Source organism: Orcinus orca, chromosome 11 (genome assembly GCF_937001465.1).
Source record: "Orcinus orca chromosome 11, mOrcOrc1.1, whole genome shotgun sequence".
NCBI lineage: Eukaryota > Metazoa > Chordata > Mammalia > Artiodactyla > Delphinidae > Orcinus > Orcinus orca.
The window spans coordinates 30,372,534-30,393,451 of record NC_064569.1 but is presented as its reverse complement, the minus strand read 5'-3'; the positions used below and the strand labels follow the sequence as shown (position 1 = coordinate 30,393,451).

General features: G+C 34.1%; 1 protein-coding gene across 11 annotated transcripts in view; it reads left to right on the top strand.

The window, feature by feature from the left end:
• KIF21A (kinesin family member 21A) overlaps nt 1–20,918 on the top strand; it is a 158,203-nt gene that overhangs the window by 96,486 nt on the left and 40,799 nt on the right. For 6 of the 11 annotated variants that reach the window (XM_033412362.2, XM_033412366.2, XM_033412364.2 and 3 more), the window contains exons 11-20: nt 2,007–2,210; nt 7,071–7,109; nt 11,702–11,792; nt 13,862–13,979; nt 14,355–14,543; nt 14,986–15,185; nt 16,300–16,407; nt 19,628–19,696; nt 19,792–20,006; nt 20,147–20,300. In XM_033412362.2, the coding sequence (XP_033268253.1) occupies nt 2,007–2,210; nt 7,071–7,109; nt 11,702–11,792; nt 13,862–13,979; nt 14,355–14,543; nt 14,986–15,185; nt 16,300–16,407; nt 19,628–19,696; nt 19,792–20,006; nt 20,147–20,300 (1,387 nt within the window). The remainder of the gene's footprint in view (nt 1–2,006; nt 2,211–7,070; nt 7,110–11,701; nt 11,793–13,861; nt 13,980–14,354; nt 14,544–14,985; nt 15,186–16,299; nt 16,408–19,627; nt 19,697–19,791; nt 20,007–20,146; nt 20,301–20,918) is intronic. The other 5 variants (XM_004283480.3, XM_033412370.2, XM_033412365.2 and 2 more) reach the window with 1 other exon arrangement.

Below are 20,918 nucleotides of genomic sequence, written 5' to 3'. Positions count from 1 at the left end.
ACAGGCTCCAGACGCGCAGGCTCAGGAGTTGTGGTTCACGGGCCCAGTTGCTCCGCGGCATGTGGGATCTTCCCAGACCAGGGCTCAAACCCGAGTCCCCTGCATTGGCAGGCAGATTCTCAACCACTGCGCCACCAGGGAAGCCCAAAAAAGGTCTTTTTAAAAAAATTAATTTATTTATTTGTTATTTGTATTTTTGGCTGCGTTTGGTTTTCGTTGCTGCGCGCAGGATTTTCTCTAGTTGTGGCGAGCGAGGCTACTCTTCATTGCGGTGCGCGGGCTGCTCATTGCAGTGGCTTCTCTTGCTGTGGAGCACGGGCTCTAGGCACGTGGGCTTCAGTAGTTGTGGCATGTAGCCTCAATAGTTGTGGTGTGCGGGCTCTAGAGCTCAGGCTCCGTAGTTGTGGCTCATGGGCTTAGTTGCTCCGCAGCATGTGGGATCTTCCCGGACCAGGGATCGAACCCGTGTCCCCTGCATTGGCAGGTAGATTCCTAACCACTGTGCCACCAGGGAAGTCCCCTTCATTCATTATTAACATTCATTATTATGTACCCAGGCTTTGTGCTAGATATTGAAAATATAGAAAAGTGTAAATTTTTACTGAGTTTTTATCATTAAGCTGCGTTTTTATACTTAGGTTGTCCTCTTATTAAAAAATGACAGCATTATATTCAGAATTTTCTTTAAAATAATTTTGAAATCATTTAACTTAAAAGTTTGTACGCAGCTATTTAACCATTTTAAAACATTGTAACTGTTGCAACACCAAATATAAAGTAAAACAATTTCATTAAAGAATATATAGGACACTTATTTGTAACATATTCACTGATTTGTGTATATTCTGTCTCTAGTTGATTTCAACAGTGTCATGAATAATTTTGGTAGGCAGTGTAAAAACACAGCTGACTGTGCCTTCTAGAGCTCAGTAGTTGCAAATAATCTAGCACCTTCCTCTGAAACATTTGAACATATGGCAAAAGTGCTTAGTAATGTAGTTTTGAGACAGAGATAGTGGGTAGTATTTTCTCCTTATAACCTTGTCTCAATCACCCTTGTGCCAAATTGACCTGGGAAATTTATTATACTGAAGTAGATAATTGTGTTCTTTTATGGTTTAGATCAAATGGTCTAAAGGAACTGGCCTAGAGGACTCTCTGAATCCCTTGTAGTCTCAAGAATCCAGGCTCTTTTAGGATCTTATCATTCAGTGTTATTACTGACAGCACATACATTATTTTCCTGTCATTATGAGGACCGCTTGAGCAAACAAAAGAATGTTTTTAATTATCAAACTCGGGTTTCCTTGGAGATTTCATCTTTTCCCATGCCATATTCAGGAGCCAGATATCTTTCAGCCAGTTAGAGGCAAGTTTGGCTAACTATTCCTTACAAAGATTTGGAAATGTTATTATAGCATGATGAATGAGGAACAGGAAGGAAGGGAACCATGCTGCTTGCACATTTTAAGTTTCAAAGATGAGTTTACAAAGCAAGGATAACTAGTGCCTATTGACCAGAATGCAAGTAATCTAATTATCACTGGCACTTTTGAGCACTAAGAGTGTTACTTCAAATTTACAGTTATTTGATCAGGAAATTTTAAAAATATCTTAAACACTAATGTTTGTGAACACATATGTTAAAAAAGCCATACCTTGTAGCAATGTTGAAATACATTTTGGGAAACTTTTTAGCTTGCAAAACAACTCATTTAAAATGTTCCCTGTTTATTCTTAGAGTTGTCAAGTTTGCAGAGATGGAAGGTAGAATGGTGGTTGCTAGGGAGGAGAGGGGAATGAGGAGTTAGTGTTTAATGGGTACAGAGTTTTAATTGGAGAAGATGAAAAAGTTCTGAAGGTAGATGGTGGCAATGGTTGCACAACAGTGTGGGTGTACTTTTTGCTGTAGAACTTAGAGATGGTTAGGGAGGTAAATTTTATGTTAAGTATTATTTACCACAATAATAAAATGTTTCCAACTTAAGTGTATTTTTATTCATTAGGGCAAAATTATTAGAAAGTGAAGCAGTGAATGAGAACCTTCGAAAAAACTTGACAAGAGCCACAGCAAGATCACCGTACTTCAGTGGATCATCAGCTTTCTCTCCTACTATAGTATCCTCAGACAAAGAGACCATTGAGATTATAGATCTAGCTAAGAAGGATTTAGAGAAGCTGAAAAGGAAAGAAAAGAAGAAGAAAAAAAGGTAGTGCTATAAAATCACTGCTATACTGCTAATTACTTTTCAGGCTATTTTAATTTGCAATTGCAATGAGTATACATAGTCTCATAAGTATATTAATAAATAAAATGTCATTTAACATAGGTGACAATTATAATTATATACTTTTAAAGATTTATCTCTACTTGTATGTAAAAAAATTAATTTATTTATAATAATATGGTAGTGAATTTTATTTAGACTATAAGGTAAAATTACTATTAGAAATTATTTTATTATCTTTTCAAATAGCTGCTTTTGCATTCCATTCATCTTTTCTGCAAAGCTTGTTCTACCATTACTCAATATTTTCATTTTTTTTCCATTTTCTAATACAATTAAATAGTCTCATTGATATATTCTGCTTCCTGTCTAGATTAGTTTAACTAAAGGCTAAACTAATTCATCAGACTGTCATTTAATATCATTTGGTCTCTTAAGTATTTTCTGTGGGCTCTAATTTGATTATGTGAAAGTTATTTATGTTATTTCAGGCTTTCTGACTCTTCCAACAATGAGTTACTCAGCTTTTCACCACTGTTCTAGGCTTCCTTTTCCTTGCATCCTGGTAATATCTCCCTCTGAAATCAACTGGATGCAAAGAAGAGGAGGAAAATTAAAATATGACCACTTGTAATCTATGAGTGGTTAAAACCTCATAAATTGTTTACATGTTTACATATTGATTCTATGGTGCAGTCAAATTACTTACATAGAATATATTTTGAACGTGCCAGTCAAATTAATTTTAAGCATTTTTGGCTAGATATTCCAAAGGGGGAAAAGATATCTTATTTGTCAAATAGCTTGTTATGGAGGTGCACTTTTTAGAATTACTATTGACATTTAGTCTAGCTGCTGCTTTGCTCAGTTTATTTAGAAATTTATTTTGACAACCAAGCATTTCTTCTTTGAATAGTCAGTTGACCAAAGTTATTAGAGGTTTAAACTCTCCAAATTAATTCTGCTGTTTGTCCTTGAGTTAAAAAGGACTGATTAGAATAATTAAAACAAGGAGTTGCACATCTATGGTTAGGAGGCATTGCAATTGAAATTGCATTCTTAAGATACTAATGTCTTAAAAGATGTTGCTCATGGATGGCTGATTATGGCAGCATTAAGAAATATATAATGGTTAGTTCTTATGCAGGGCAATTAAAACTGTAACAGTGTTCACAGAATTATCAAAACTGGTTTGACCCAACATGCTGTGGAAATGAAAATGAGACTTCTGCACATGACTTAACATTTATTTGTAAAATTCAGTTGTGTAGTTGGTCAAAATGTGAAATGGTATGACTTGTTTTTAATGGTGTAGGTGGTTTGTGTTCATGAATAATAAGTAAGGATAAGCAAGGGTATATTTCTTAAGGTCATGAACTGATTCTGCTCTTTCCTTTTGAGGTAAATTTAGAGATGTTACCATAATCACCTGTTGGGTATGAATAATAAAAAACAGATAGGGATCCCAATAGAAACCTAGGCACTTTTGACGTTTTTATAGTGATCATAGGTACCCTAAATTTATACCTCTGATGCAGGTTATTTCTGTGACAATGCAGGGTTGTAAGGTTTTTGACTGATAAATAGTTCTATTTTACTCAGCTTGATAAAGCATTTCATTTATCACCAATAACTTTTAGCTGCATGTAATGTAAATTCCTTTCTTAAAAATATTGGTAAGCTCTCATTTTAGCCAAAGGGTTTGCTAAAGTTGAAACAAAAAATAATAAAGAGTTGTTGTTGAAACAAAAAATAATAAAGAGTTGTTGTTGAAACAAAACATAATAAAGTGTTTAGAATGACAGCAGCTTTACTGAAGTTAGTGATTAGTCTTCTACAGGAACTCTGGAGGGAGTAGCTTCTGTTTGGATATATTGATTCTGGTTAAGTTGTATTACATGCCTCATATTTACTTATTTTATTTATCAAAGAGAACATTGCAAAATTTGGTTCTACCTCAACCTTGCATATATAGTAAGTAAGTTCAATTTAAAATCGTTTGGAACTTGGAACTAATTTTTCTCTAGAAAGTGTTACAAGTACATAATGTCCAGGTTTCCCAACTCACTCACATGAAATGATATTTACTCATTCTATAGTGTGGTAAGAGCAATTCAAAAGGGAATAGGAAAAGGAAAATAGGGGAAAGAAACTTTGTTTCCCTTCCATGAATGTAGACCAACCTTTGGGGGAAAATATGAATTTCCGCCTTAGCCATTCTCTCTTATTCCTACCTACTGACCTTCTGTGTCCCCATGCTACCTTGATTCATTCCTCCCTTATGAGGTCAGTTCTCATGTAATTCTTCCCTAGCCCGAAGCACTCCCAGTTTCAAAATCATCTACTTTCTTCTCTCATCTCCTTAAATTCAAAGTTGGAAACAAAGCCATCTGACTAGAGAAAGGAACTCATTCCAGTGGAAATGACTTATAACTAATAAAATTCCTCTAGGGATATTTGTAATTTTGAAAGAGGAAGCATTAATCCAACTATCGAAAATTTGGGCAGTAACCTCATTAAGAAAAAAAATTAAATAGTGTAGGGAAGATTTTTGTTACCCCTTTTGGTTGACAGTTTCCAAAACCTATCTGGGGATTGGCCTTTGGGTTCAGCTTTGCTCAGCTGTCCCAGTTCTCATAGCTACTTCTGTTTCTCCCACTGAATGCACAAATTCTTTAGAAGCTCCATGTCTTTTAATTTACTTTGTTTTTGTGCTGTTAGCCTTTGGTTGTAGTGACTTCAGGGCCTCTGACACTAAGTGTTGGTTGGTGGAGTGGCAACTGTATCATTTTTATGTCAGAAGCTACATTTGTGTTCAAGGAGGATGCCATAAGTCCTGTTTTACATGAAATTTTCACCCTCTTGTCAAAGTCTTTATCTAAACTACAACCAATTGCTAAGATGTGTGGTTTAAAGGTTGGCTCTTCTTCCTGTGCTTATTTTCTGTTGAGATGTAAAATAATCCATAAGTGTAGGTAGTAAGAAAATAAGGAAGAATAATCGAATAGACTACATTGACTATTTTCTTTAGTTACACAAATGTTAGAATGGTTAGCAAGATTTGTCATCCCCCCCCCATTTAACTGTGGAAGAGGTATTATAAATGGAACTAAATGAAATAAAGACTGAACTCCTTTAAATTATGGAGAAGTATCAGATTATTAGTTTATATCTCTGCCCCTCTACTGTCATTTGGAACTATTGATTGTAGTGATTTTTTAAAGAGACAATTGGGAAGGCATCTAAAGTTTATCCACTTATTAGCTCACATTATCCATATGTTTTAATATAGCTCTCTAGTGTAAGGTAAACAAAATTTCATGCTGAAAATAGAAAATTTGGGTTTTTTGCTAGGGAACCATATCCTTTGAGTCATTATAGCTCATTATCATCAGTATAAGCCTAGATTAGACTTTTTTTTTTTTTTTTTACTTTTTTTGCTGTATATGGATAAAGAAAATTTACCATTCATACATTGATCCCCATATTTTTGAATATCTAGCTTTAAATGACTTGCATTATAAAAAATTCACTCATTCATCAGACTGCATTATATTTGTATTTAGTGGTGTCAGGTTGAAACTCTAGAAACACAGAGATTTCTTAGGCGATGGCTTTTCTTACCCTTTTCTAGACATTATACTGGACATTTTGATCTCTGGTGACTATCACTCTGCAGAATTTTTTTCTCAGAAAGATTGCTAGTCTCTTCTTGCAATAGCAGTATATAAGTTGATTGTGAAAAACAATCACAGGCCAGCAAATAAAAATCATGTTATAAAATTAAAATGAGAACTGCCTTGATGAAATAATTCATAACTAAGACTCAATCTCTTCATTTTAAATTACTGATGATTCTGAAAAAATATTTTTTTTTGGAATTCAGGCAGAAGTGTACTATATCAAGATTGCTATATGCTTAATCAGAGCCTAGCACATCTATCTTTTTGTCTACATGAGAGATACTGGTATTCAGTACACTCCACTGAGTAAAGATTCCCAATTCTGTGTATTGAATATTCTTTAAATGTCAAAGCTTTTAAATACATATTTATAGTTTTTCTCATACTTTGCTGGTTGAAAAATAATCTTACTAATGGAATGTACTACATTTCCCATTTTATTGCTACCTTTGCCTTAGATATATCTTTTTGGTAGTCTAGTAATTAGTACAGTGATATTAATTTTCAGTTAATAAAATTACAGTTTTCCACTGATATCATAATAGTCATATTCATTTGACCATAATACCATTTCATGTATAATTTTGAAATAGAATTTTTTTTAGATTTAGTGATGTTCACATGTAGTATATTGAAATAGAAAACAAGTTTAAAAATTAGTATCCTAGTATGTAGTATTAATGGTATTTTCATATTATGGTATAAAGGCATTACTTTTTGAAGTTCTTTTAATGATGCCATAAAAAGGTATTTTGTAAAGGTTTACAAGGAAGAGAGGATATCATTGGAAGTAGGTTTTTTTTTTTGGAATCTGAGAAAATTGATCCATTTCAGGTTAAAAAAAGCAATGGCATCCAAATACTCTTACTGTTTATCAACTTTATAAATTGAGACTGTACATTTTACTGCTGAATAATTTCAACTGATAGTCTATATATACTCTTCTTAGATATAATGCTGCTTGTTTTTCTTACTTTTTATTCATACAAAATGTATTGCCTTTTTACTGTGTATTGTCCTTTGATGATATCTTTTAAAATTTATTTTAAAGTCTTCAAGCTCATGTATCATTTTTACCTTCTTATCACTTTCGCTTTTTACTGTCTGGTTTGTCCTTCATTGGCTTGGCCTTCCAATACTGTGCCTCGTGATTTTGAAGGCTACAGAAACTTGAGGAAAGCAATCGAGAAGAAAGAAGGTTGGAATATTTCCCAGGTTTTTTATTAAAATGTCATTTAAATACTTAGTTGCCATTCAAAAGGATATATGCTGTAGAATTATAGATTGTTTCAGACTAGATTAGCTTGGTGCTCCTAAAAATAATGATGATTTTATAAAATTAACAAAAACACTGAAAATATAAAAAAATACTTTTTAAGAATAAAAGCCAGTGGTTATATGAATTAAAATTCAAGAATTTCATGTGAATTTAGAATAGATTATCATAATTTTGATGGCTAAAAATGGCCCAAGAACCCCACCCTTTAACTTTCAGAATATCCCTTTTGGAAACTTGTGAACAGACAGGGAATTATTAATTCGGTGGGAATTCGCATTTTGTTGCAGCACATGCTAAGTCATGGGTGGGTTCATTCTCATCTCTTCCTTATTTTGTGTAATCTTTGTTAGGAAAACAACGTTAAAATGGCAACAAAGTAAAAGGAAACTGTGGCCTTACTACAGATAAGATTTATAAGGCATATTTAAGGAGGAATTAGAAAAACAAGTTTTGCTTTTAAAATGTACCTGAAGTCAGCATCAAAAACAGGATCTTCTTGGGCTTCCCTGGTGGCGCAGTGGTTGAGAGTCCGCCTGCCGATGCAGGGCACACGGGTTCGTGCCCCGGTCCGGGAAGATCCCACATGCCGCGGAGCGGCTGGGCCGGTGAGCCATGGCCGCTGAGCCTGCACGTCCGGAGCCTGTGCTCCGCAACGGGGGAGGCCACAGTAGTGAGGCCCGCGTACCGCCAAAAAAACAAAAAACAAAAAAACCCCCCAGGATCTTCTCTTTTTTTTTTCCATTTGAAATTTGAGCAAAATTTAGAAGCACTGCTTCTGAACTCCCAATATAATAAAAATTTGCATTTTACTCATTCAATATTATGATTATTTAACCAAGTATCAAGTAGTATTTTACTTCTTATTAGAACTTCTCTTTATAGATTTTTCTAAACGTCTCATGATTACAATATCAAAATAATTAAGAAAATAAACTGGTTTCAAAATAATATTAACTATTTTAGAAGCACCACTTTATATATATATATATATATATATATCTTACTAAAAATAAGCCTTGGGGCTTCCCTGGTGGCGCAGTGGTTGGGAGTCCGCCTGCTGATGCAGGGGGCGCGGGTTCGTGCCCCGGTCCGGGAGGATCCCACGTGCCCCGGAGCGGCTGGGCCCGTGAGCCGTGGCCGCTGGGCCTGCGCGTCTTGAGCCTGTGCTCCGCTGCGGCAGAAGCCGCAGCGGTGAGAGGCCCGTGTACCGCAAAAATAACCAACCAACTAACCAAACAGAAAATAAGCCTTGAGAACTTTTACTGTGCAACAATTAAACTAATCTGTTACTTTAAATAGATGAAACCGTAAATTATATTTTCTTTAAGTTATTTAATAATTTACATTCCACAATTATACCCTACATATTACATAGTATTCTAAAGTTTCTATAATTTATTCTAGAATTATATTTTAATTATATAGTTAAATTAAAATATAATTCTATAATTAAAATATAATTCTATCTGTAGGTCATCTTAGGACTCACCTAATTAGTTTATATTTAGGACATTATGTTTATCATTGGAATTAAATTAGAGCATTAAAATGTGAAAAATTTTCTCTTTCGAAAGGTCAGAATAAAATGCATAGTTAAAGTAGTGTAATGGAAACATTTTCCCACCTTAAAATAGTTAAGTCCTTTAAATATACTTAATGAATAGCATTTGCCTCCAATTTTTATATGATGCCTAATAGATAACAAAAGCAGAATTGTTTGGTGTTCTAGGACAGGGCTTCTTAAATATGAATGTGCATATAGATAACCTGGGGTGTTGATAAAATGAAGATTCTCACTCAGTAGGACTGACATGGAGCCTGAGATTCTACGTATCTGACAAGCTCCTGGGTGATGCTGATGCTTCTCTGTCTGTGAACTGAACTTTGAGGCAATATTCCAGAATACTGGCTTTGGAGTCATGACACCTGGTTTTAAGTCCCCTTGAGTTGATAAGCTTCACCAGGCCACAGTTTCTTTTTTGGTTGTCAACAAAAATGTTGACATTGCTTGTTAAATGTCAAAGGGTTTAAATTACTTGATTACTAGTGTTCCTTCCAGCTCCAAGATTCTGATTCTATGTAAAGTGCAAACTTACATATTTTTCATTGCTGCTTAGATAGTTATTTTAGATATGAAATTTCCCCACTTTATTGAAGAAAACTTGAATGTTTGCTGTACAATAATCATAAAGTATCAAATTGTGTACTTTAAAAGCTTAAGCCTTACATGATTTATAAAGGTAAATTAATATGAAGTTAACAACTGCTGATTTTTCTGCATCAGAATTGGCACAAACAGCTTATAATACATGAGTTAACTTCATATATAAGTGAAAATAACATTTGTTAAGCTGGATTCTGGTGACTTGGAGGGTGTAGGAGGGTGTGTTAGGTCAAGTATTTGAAACAAGGTGGTTGTATGGCTATAAACCTGAATAAAAGGGAATTTGTGTTGGAGCTTGAAGTAATGAAGGAACTGACAATAACAAAAATTGTATGCTGCAAGAGTTGCAGGTGAGGAAGGGAGACTGCATAGGGGAGGGGATGAGAAATGCTGATGGGAGATATCTTTCCTAACACATGCTCCTTTCCTAGTCTTAAGCCTTAGGCCGGTCTCAAGTATAGCACTACTTGAGTACATGGTGCTGGCCTTTAAATCAGATGATTGGATGAAGGGGGAGTTTCTTTCTAGATTTTCATCTTGAAATGTATGATGATGGAAAATGAACAGTCCTATTATGATACAAGTGATGTAAGATAGGCATTCAGTATATTCAACATTTTTCTCTAACAAGTGATTTAACAAACTCATGGAACCTTGTTATAGTTTACTTGATTCCTCTCCAGTTAAGAGGATTTTATTGATATTCCTACTGGTAGTTTCTTCTCACTCTAGAGATATGCTGTCTTCCATGCATCTTTATGCATCTTTCAATTTGTACTATTCTACTCCAACATAATTAGTGTGTGAGACACATAGGCAGAGGTTCCAAACAGAGGTGCTCATGCACAATCATAGAGATTAATATATTTAGCAAATACTTCATGCACATTTATTATGCACATCCCTTGGGTACTGGGCATGTAATGCTGAGCCAAACAGACATGATCCCTTCCCTCATGAGGCTTACAGTCTAGTGGGGAAGACAGAAATTACAGAAATAACTACCTAAATAAACATAAATTAAGAACTCTGAAAAGTGCTTACAAAGGAAAAGTATTTGTGTTCATCTTGTTCTGAGTTCAAAAATGTCTTTGAGAATTGGGACCTACAGTTAAACATTAGAGTTTAATAATAATACCAGCACCTAAATGAGATTAATTTTTTAGCCTAGAAGCTAAAAATAAGTCCATGTATTAGGGCAATTATTTAATGTAGCAGAATATTTGAAAGAAATGATAGCTGTTATAAAGTTATTCTGATAAAAATTTTAAGCTCTTTCTAGAAGAATTTTATTTGGATAATATTGCTTTATTCAAGTATTCTTAATGATTTAAAAAGTTAACTATAGCACAAGAAGAAAATTTTCATATGTAAATTCATTTAAAATTCACTTTCTTAATATTATTTAGGATAAAATGTAGGAGTCTAATGAACAGAAGTGTAACTTCTGTGCATAATTGATGGTGGTTGCTAAACCCTGAAGGGTCAGAGTGATTTAACTATGTAAAAACTTTGCTCACTATAGAGTCTTCTTTTTCTCATGGCCACTAGGGCTGAAGCAATTAGTTTAGCTATAACATTATGTGACATTAGTATATATCAATAGTTAGGGCTGCTTTACTGATACCTGAAGAGGAAGCTTTTATTTGTATGGTGAATCTTGTGGCAGATCCTGGAATTTCCTATTCAATCAGGGGTCAGGCAGAACTTCAGACAATTCTGATGTGCAGAGACCCATTTCTGTGAGAACATTATGAGAAATAGCCCTGTGCTACAGGTATGACCTAGGAGAAAAGAACCTGTACTATTCTATTACCAGGGGAGACCTGAACATTGTGATGGATGCAGCCGGTATAGACAAACTTACTGTGGGCAGATGTATTCTGATCTTTAAATTTATTCTTAAATGTATTAGGACATTAATAAAAAATGCAGTTTCTATATCTTTGTATTAAGATGAGAAAAATTTATATATTTAGATGAGAAAACAAAAATATTTTTTATTTCCATTAAATTTAATTTGCCTACATTCTAGTTGATTGAATGCTATGGTGACTAGTTCTTAGCTGTCTCATCAGGTGTCATGCTCCAGGGTATAATCTATTCCTCAGTGTTTCTAGAAAATAAGATTTTCTCCATTGATATAAATCACTGTACTATGAGTTGAATGGCAGTTTCAATTTTCCTCTGAAGCATCAGACATGATAACTTTGCTGAGTTAAATGATGAACTCTTCTAGTTTGTTTTCAAAAATAATTGATGGTTTTTAAAAATCTGGGAGAAAAAAGTGAACAATTTTCCTCTCTACTTTAGCATCATACACTTTTGCTTCTTTTTTTTTTTTTAGTGTGGCTGGTAAAGAGGATAATACAGACACTGACCAAGAGAAGAAAGAAGAAAAGGGTATTTCAGAAAGAGAAAGCAATGAATTAGAAGTTGTAAGTATGAGAGAATAAACTTGTAATTTTGAGTCCCTGGATTAGGTTGTTCTTGGTTGCTGATAACTGTACTAACTTATATGTAGAAAAGAGAATCGGTTATCATACATCCATTTTAAATTGTGTCCTTGAGGACTTCTTTTCTTCAGAAATGTGAGCTATTAAATATTAGCAACTCACAGTCTTGTGCACTGTGAAAGCATTGTGTATGGGGTGATAGAATACTAAGAGAGATGAAGTACTCTTTGATTTAAGACAGAATTATTGTAAAATAACCTTAAAATTGTGGATTGATATTTTTAACTTATGAAAAGTGAAATTTTTGTGCTCTTGTACTTTATACTCACAGTCTCTTTTTTTTTTGTATTTATTCATTGAGACTATATTGTGCATATTAAATATAAAGCACCATAATAGAAGCTGGGGCAAAATTAAGTCATATGGCTAGGCACACTTCATAATATTAAGGGAGGAAGAAAAATTCTAACTCTGATTCTGGTTCTTTGTTTGTTTTTTATTGTTTATTTTTTAAATGAGTATAGTTGCTTTACAATGTTGTGTTAGTTTCTGCTGTACAGCAAAGTGAATCAGTTATATGTATACATATACATCCACTCTTTTTTAGATTTCCTTTCCATTTAGGTCAACATAGATCATTGAGTAGAGTTCCCTGTGCTATACAGTAGGTTCTCATTAGTTATCTATTTTATACGTAAGTGTATATATGTTAATCCCAATCTCCCAATTCGTCCCACCTCTCCCCTTTCCTCCGTGGTAACCGTAAGTTTGTTCTCTACATCTGTGACTATTTCTGCTTTGCAAATAAGTTCATCTGCACCATTTTTCTAGATTCCACATATAAGCGATATTATACGATATTTGTTTTTCTCCTTCTGACTTACTTCACTCTATGGTTGTTTCCATGTCCTGGCTATTGTAAATAGCACTGAAATGGACATTGGGGTGCATGCATCCTTTCAAATTTTGGTCTTCTACGGAAAGATGCCTAGGAGTGGGATTGCTGGGTCATGTGGTAGCTTTAGTTTTAGTTTTTTAAGGAACCTCCATACTGTTCTCCATAGTGGCTGTATCAATTTATATTCCCACCAACAGTGTAGGAGGGTTCCCTTTTCTCCACACCCTCTCCAGCATTTATTGTTTGTAGATTTTTTGATGATGGCCATTCTGACCAGTGTGAGGTGACTTGCTTTTCTCTAATAATTAGTGATGTTGAGCATCTTTTCATGTGTTTGTTTGCCATCTGTATGTCTTCTTTGGTGAAATGTCTGTTTAGGTCTTCCACCCATTTTTTGATTGGATTGTTTGTATTTTTGATATTTAGCTGCATGAGCTGTTTGTATATTTTGGAGATTAATCCCTTGTCAGTTGCTTCATTTGCAAATATTTTCTCCCATCCTGAGGGTTATCTTTTTGTTTTGTTTATGGTTTCCTTTGCCGTGCAAAAACTTTTAAGTTTGTTTATATTTGTTTTTATTTTCATTACCCTAGGTGGTAGATCAAAAGCAAGCTTGCTGTGATTTATGTCAAAGAGTGTTCTGCCTATATTTTTGCTTAAGAGTTTTATAGTACCTGGCCTTACATTTAGGTCTTTAATCTATTTTGAGTTTATTTTTGTGTGTGATGTTAGGGAGTGTTCTAATTTCATTCTTTTACATGTAGCTGTCCAGTTTTCCCAGCACCACTTATTGAAGAGATTGTCTTTTCTCATCATATATTCTTGCCTCCTTTGTCATAGATTAGGTGGCCATAGGTGCGTGGGTTTATTTCTGGACTTTCTATCCTGTTCCACTGATCTATATTTTTGTTTTTGTGCCAGTACCATACTGTTTTGATGACTGTAGCTTTGCAGTGTAGTCTGAAGTTCAGGAGCCTGTTTTCTCCAGCTCCGTTCTTCTTTCTCAAGATTGCTTTTGCTATTTGGGATCTTTTGTGTTTCCACACAAAATGTAAAAATTTTTGTTCTAATTCTGTCACACAGTCTCCCTTAATGAGGTAATCAGTTTGCCTTGCCAATATTGTGCTATTAATGGACACAAATCACATTTTAGGAAGAAAGTCAAGAAGTGAGTGATCATGAAGATGAGGAAGAGGAAGAGGAGGAGGAAGAAGATGACATTGAAGGGGGTGAAAGCTCTGATGAATCAGATTCTGAGTCAGATGAAAAAGGTACTTGTCCTTTGGTACAAGGACAAAAATTTATTTTGGGCACTTGTTTAAAACATGGCAGAAAACTCTTAACCTTCTCCAGTTCGTCCTTGATGAAAGCACCTTTTATAATTGCTGGCCTATGTATGCCCTCCAAGGCTCATGTTCTTCTCTTATTGGATTTTGTCATTGTGTAACTTCCATTCTTATTTGCTACAAATGGTATCTCTTGTCCTTGACCAAAGTGAACACTCTATCTTTTTGCCCTTTTTTAATTTTTGGTATATTCAGGATATTTTCCTTACAGCTGCCAAGTGAATACTTGGATACGGATGATGGTTTTCATGCTCTTATTATGGCCTATCCCAGAATTTTTATTTTCCTCTTTTATAATAGCCAATTATCAGGCAGACTTAGCAAACATTACTTGTGAAATTGCAATCAAGCAAAAGCTGATTGATGAACTAGAAAACAGCCAGAAAAGACTGCAGACACTGAAAAAGCAGTATGAAGAGAAGCTAATGATGCTGCAACATAAAATTCGGGACACTCAGCTTGAAAGAGACCAGGTGCTTCAAAACTTAGGTAAGAATTATATTTAATTCAAATTAAAGTTCAAACTAAATTGTCAAAATAGATTTTTATCCTGTCTTCCTTTACAAGAAAAAAATAATATTAAAAGTCACATTAAATGTTAATTTGTCCCATTATGTTAAATATTACTGTTTATTTTGTTTTTTCATGCTGGTACCTGTCTAGGCTATTTAGTAATTTTTTTCCCAAAGTTGTGGCTAATTGTTTTAATGCCTTGATTTATGCTGGGTACTTTTTTTAAATTAAAATGATAAAAACTTCAATAATTGTTAAATAAGAGTAGATATTAAAAGGCAGAGTGATTGAAAGGCATCCTGGCCTCCTGAGGTTTGTATTTAGGAGGTAGTTCTTGTCTAAGGTCATGAGTTGTAAATCTGTGAAATAAAAATCTGTGTCTCACACAAACAAATACAAGTATTTTTTGGTCATTTAGGCTCAGTGGAATCTTACTCAGAAGAAAAAGCAAAAAAAGTTAGGTCTGAATATGAAAAGAAACTGCAAGCCATGAATAAAGAACTGCAGAGACTTCAGACAGCTCAAAAAGAGCATGCAAGGTTGCTTAAAAATCAGTCCCAATATGAAAAGCAATTGAAGAAATTACAGCAGGATGTGATGGAAATGAAAAAAACAAAGGTATTGATTATATTTTCCATTAACGGTAGATGCTGGTGATGCTTGTGTCTTTTGGGACCAAAAAAAAATTATTGTGGTTCTTCCTGTATTCAATAAAAGGTAACCAGTCTTAGAAATGATGCACTTCCTTTTGGCAGTTAAAAGTTGTTTTCCTATAGTCATCCATAGTCAAAGTCTTTCTTTGGAGTAGCTGAAAATCATGTGGTCAGCAGGGCTTCTCTGACTTTAAAAACAAAACAAAACAAAACTCTTATACAAACTTAATAAAAGTATAAAATATTTCAAACATGCAAGAAAGCACAGATAATAACATAATGAACAATATATCCACTGTCTAGTTTACGGTATTAAACATTGCCGATATGCACAAAGCTTCCTATATATCTCTTCCTGATCATATTCTCTTTTCCCTGAGAGGTAACAACTATCTTGAATTTGGTGGTTATCATTCCCATGCATAGAAAAGTACAAGTTTTTTTCCCTTGACCAGAGAGAGTATGTGAATTCTAATCCGTTACTGTTTTTGTGGTGGAACGGATTATTCTTAACTTTTGGCATGAAAATCAATGTTGTTTCCTTAAAATAGGAAATGTGGAAATGATTTAAGAAGTAGATTATTATGTTGTGTAGTTGCTGATGACAGCAAAAATAGCTAAAATAGCTAGGTGCTTACTATGTGCCAGGCACTGTTATAAGCATAGTGCAGGTATTAACTTATTGAATTCTCAGAGGAATCCAATCCCATAGAGCTATTACCTCCATTTTATAGATGAGAAAACCAGTCTAGAGTTGTTAAGTAACTTGTTCAAGGTCACACAGCTACTGATAATAAGTTAGATACCAAAAAATCATTCAAGTTGTAGAACAGCTGGACATTGAATATAAAAAGCATAGAACACTAAGCAGTTTGATAGAAGTATGTTAGAAATGTATTAGAAATATAAATATATTAATCTTACAAAAATACGAATTGACCATTTAATGTGTAGCAAAACTCCACATTTTTTTCTTGTTAAATATTCAGAATCCTAAGAACATTTTTCCATACATGTGATTTATTTAATGAATATTGCGATAGGGTAATCACAATAGATGTATTTACCTAATATTTTAGGTTCGCTTAATGAAACAAATGAAAGAAGAACAAGAAAAAGCCAGATTGACAGAGTCTAGAAGAAACAGAGAGATTGCTCAATTGAAAAAGGATCAACGTAAAAGAGATGTGAGTGGACTTTAACTCTCAGTTATGTAAGAATATTGTATATCAACAAGATTGTTCAATAAATGAAAGAAATATTTTGATAACTTTATTAAATACAGGTTAAGGACAGTAAATAAGCATTTTATAATTTGGCATTTATTATAGTATGTGGATTATAGTAATTCCATATAAAAGTTTATGAAAAACACTATAATATTATTATAAATTTTATTGGAGGCGTATTTCCTAGATGATCAGATGGAAGAAAATGGCAAATAATGACTGGTTATTTCTAGGGAGACCAAGGAAGTAGTTGCAGTATTATATAAGATAGTAATTTTAAGATGGTTCCAAAGGCAGCTTCCACTAGAGATTTTTATAAATGTTCCTGGAATAATAACCAGGCTTCACTAGAAGAGGCTTTACTAAGGGCTATAAAAATTTTCATATTCTTTGACCCAAGAATTCTGCTTCCATGAACTCAGACTAAGTAAATAATTTAAACTAAGACAAATTACTTTACAGTGTGTTAAAATCTTCACTTTAGGGTTATTTGTAGTAATGAAAACTGTAAAATCAACTAAGATGTGTGTCAGTAAGGGTAACAGTTAAATAAATTATGGTTCATCCCATTTAAAAGGTGGTTATTCATCCATTAAAAATTAGGATTTGGAAACTGCATAATAAAATGAAAAATGACTATGACTTCACATTAAGTGTAAAGTAACATTTTATATATGCGTGCTTGTTTACAATGAGGGAAAAATTTGAAGGATACATATCAATATGCTAAATGTGGTTGTATTAGGGTTATAGGTTATAGTTGTTTGGATTTTTTTCTTTCCAAAGTTTTGGCAATATAGTTATTTCTTATGACATTTTTTTCTTAAAAACAGAAGCCATCACCTTCCTTTCCACAATATCAGTTAGGTTTCAGCCCTTGTTCTTTTTTTCTCACCAACTTTTTCTAAATTCTCCCTGAAGAAAACATAAACATACAGGGTATTTTAGAAAATAGAAATCTACTTTGGGGGGTAAAGAGGAAATTAAGGGGATAGAGAAGAGTGAGCAATGAGATAGAAAAGTAGATATTTTAGCCAGATGACTCCCATATTTATGACTGTATTTATTTATTTTCCCAGGATATTAATGTATTTTAATAATCAGTCTATTTTATCACTTTCAATTCCTGGGCATTTTAGATCTTGTTTATACCAATACATTCCTACTGAAATCGAGTAGAAGCACATTTTAACATATTGTCTAGTCTTTTTTTCTGCTTTTTTAAAAAAACTGAGAAAATTTATATGCCATAAAGTTCACTGTTTTAAACTATACAATTCATGATTTTAGTATATTCACAAATTTGTGCAACAGTCACCACTCTAATTCCAGAACATTTTCATCGCTCCAAAAAGAAACCCCATACCCATTAGCAATCACTGTCCATTCCTTCCTGGCTCCTAATCTACTTTCTGTCTATGGATTTGCTTATTCTAGACATTTTATATAAATGGAATCATACAATACGTAGCCTTTTGTGTCTGGCTTCTTTCATTTTAGCATGTTTTCAAGGTTCATCCATGTTATAGCATGTATCAGTAGTTCATTCCTTTATTTTTTTTTTTTTTGCGGTACGCGGGCCTCTCACTGTTGTGGCCTCTCCCGTTGCGGAGCGCAGGCTCAGCGGCCATGGCTCACGGGCCCAGCCGCTCCGCGGCATGTGGGATTTTCCCAGACCGGGGCACAAACCTGCGTCCCCTGCATTGGCAGGTGGACTCTCAACCACTGCGCCACCAGGGAAGCCCAGTAGTTCATTCCTTTTTATGGCTATATGTATAGAGCACATTTTCCTAATCCATTCCTCGATTGGCTGGCATTTAGGTTGTTTTGACTTTTGGCCTATTTATTTTGTTTTTAATGAAAACTTTTGGGTAACAGGAATAATTTCCTTACAATGTATGCTACCTATTTCTTTATTACTAATTAATATGATGTATAGAGAGATCAATATTGAACAGTTAACTCCTGGGACTGAACTTTTGAATCTTATCCACAACATATGGTGTCTCTATTCTATTATAAAGATCTGAGGCTGGCTAATCACATACAAAGCTACCATTTCAGATGTTCTCCTACCTTTAATTTGTTGCTTTGTGTGCATATTCAACTCCTGTCTATATTGTTTCTTGTAATATTCAACTTTGAACGCTTAGAGAACCAAATATGTACATCATACAAAAAAAATGAATGAGCTTGAGATTTTATTTTTAATATGAAGAAATTAAATGTAGTGAGAAGCTTAAAACTATATTTAATTTTAGTTTTTGATAGCTCATTCATTTAAAAAAAGATTTATTAACTTTGCTTCTATGTCTATTATTGTGTAGGCAATTAAGATATGTCAGTGATAAGATAGATGCTTTTTATCAAAGAATTCCCATCTGATAACATAAGAATGTGTATAAACTTGAGATGTATCATCTCTTTGAATTTGGGATACAGAACATGGAGAGTTATTTGTTACATCACAGAATTAAAGTCCTAGAAGAGACATTTGTGATCAAGGCTATCTGTGATCAAGCCTATTGTGATCAAGATTATTTCCTAAATTATATCCCTAGAAAGTGGCTTAAAATAATTAATAATAATTGTCTTTATCATATAGACTACCTAAAATACAAATTGGTAGCCAGTTTGTTTTATTGTCCAACAATAAAACATTTATTTCCAATGTTATTTGGAAATAACATTTCCAAAATTACTATAAAGTGCTAATACAATTAATATACATTCTCCCTATGTTTAAAATAGTTTATAGCTACTGTATATATTGTAAGATGCCTCTGTTGAAAATATTCTAAGCTGTGTTTCTCCCTAATCATGCCTTAGCCAGCAACCAAAACAAAATGTCCTGCAAAAATGAAATGAGACAATATTTGTAAAGCGTTTAGAAAAGTATTTGTATATAGTAAGCCCTATATTAGTGTTTGTTAAATAAAAGTATGTGTCACAGAGATAAGTTTTTATTTTCAGAGAGAAATGGCTATATAAGTATGCCTTTGTGTTTACTGAAATAAAATATCTATATCTGTAGTAATGGATGCAAGCTGAGTGTTAGCTCAGATACTGCTAAGAACCCTTACAGTTCCCAGTGGAATGGGGAAACATGTTAATGCAGGAGTAGGAAGTATTATATCTTTCAGTTTCCTATTTTAACTTATTCAATATTATTTTATAGCATCAACTTAGACTTCTAGAAGCCCAAAAAAGAAACCAAGAAGTGGTTCTTCGTCGCAAAACAGAAGAGGCAAGTTGACCATTTGGAGGAAACATTCTGGCTTTGAGATAAATGATGTATTTCTATAGACTAAGAGCATGAGTCAATCTCTATTGCTATTTCAGGTTACAGCTCTTCGTCGGCAAGTAAGGCCCATGTCAGATAAAGTGGCTGGGAAAGTCACTCGGAAGCTGAGCTCAACTGATACCCCTGTTCAGGACACAGGTTCCAGTGCAACTACCATAGAAACAGATGCATCAAGGGCTGGAGCCCAGCAGAAAATGAGAATTCCTGTGGCAAGAGTCCAGGCCTTACCAACACCCACGACAAATGGAACCAGGTCAACATGATTCTTCTGTTCCTCCTGACATAATCTTTGCATTACTGAATGTTGGACTTAAATGAAAAACAGCTCATTATTTGGCAGTACATAATCAAATAAGCACATAAGTAACTATGTTTGTTTTTTTATGATTCTAGAAAAAAATATCAGAGGAAAGGATTGACAGGCCGAGTGTTTACTTCTAAGACAGCTCGCATGAAGTGGCAGCTTCTTGAACGCAGGGTCACAGACATCATCATGCAGAAAATGACTATTTCCAATATGGAGGCTGATATGAATAGGCTCCTAAAGGTGTGGAAAATAGAAAGTAGATATGCTCTCCCTTAGCTGTTAATTTTAGTTTTCTAAATTTGTTCCCTGGGTAAATTGAATGCTTGCCAAGTTTTCTTGTGTGTGGGGGGGGTGGGTGGTTGCATTGTATATGAATAGATGAATACCATTTCTTTCTTTTTTTTAATTTATTTTTTATAGAGCAGATTCTTATTAGTCATCAGTTTTATACATATCAGTGTATACATGTCAATTACAATCGCCCAATTCATCACACCACCATCCCCAACCACCCTGTGGCTTTCCCCTGTTGGTGTCCATGTGTTTGCTCTCTACATCTGTGTCTCAACTTCTGCCCTGCAAACTGGTTCATCTGTACCATTTTTCTAGGTTCCACATACATGCGTTAATATACGATATTTGTTTTTCTCTTTCTGACTTACTTCACTCTGTATGACAGTCTCTAGATCCATCCACGTCTCAACAAATGACCCAATTTCATTCCTTTTTATGGCTGAGTAATATTCCATTGTATATATGTACCACATCTTCTTTATCCATTCATCTGTTGATGGGCATGTAGGTTGCTTCCATGACCTGGCTATTGTAAATAGTGCTGCAATGAACATTGGTGCATGT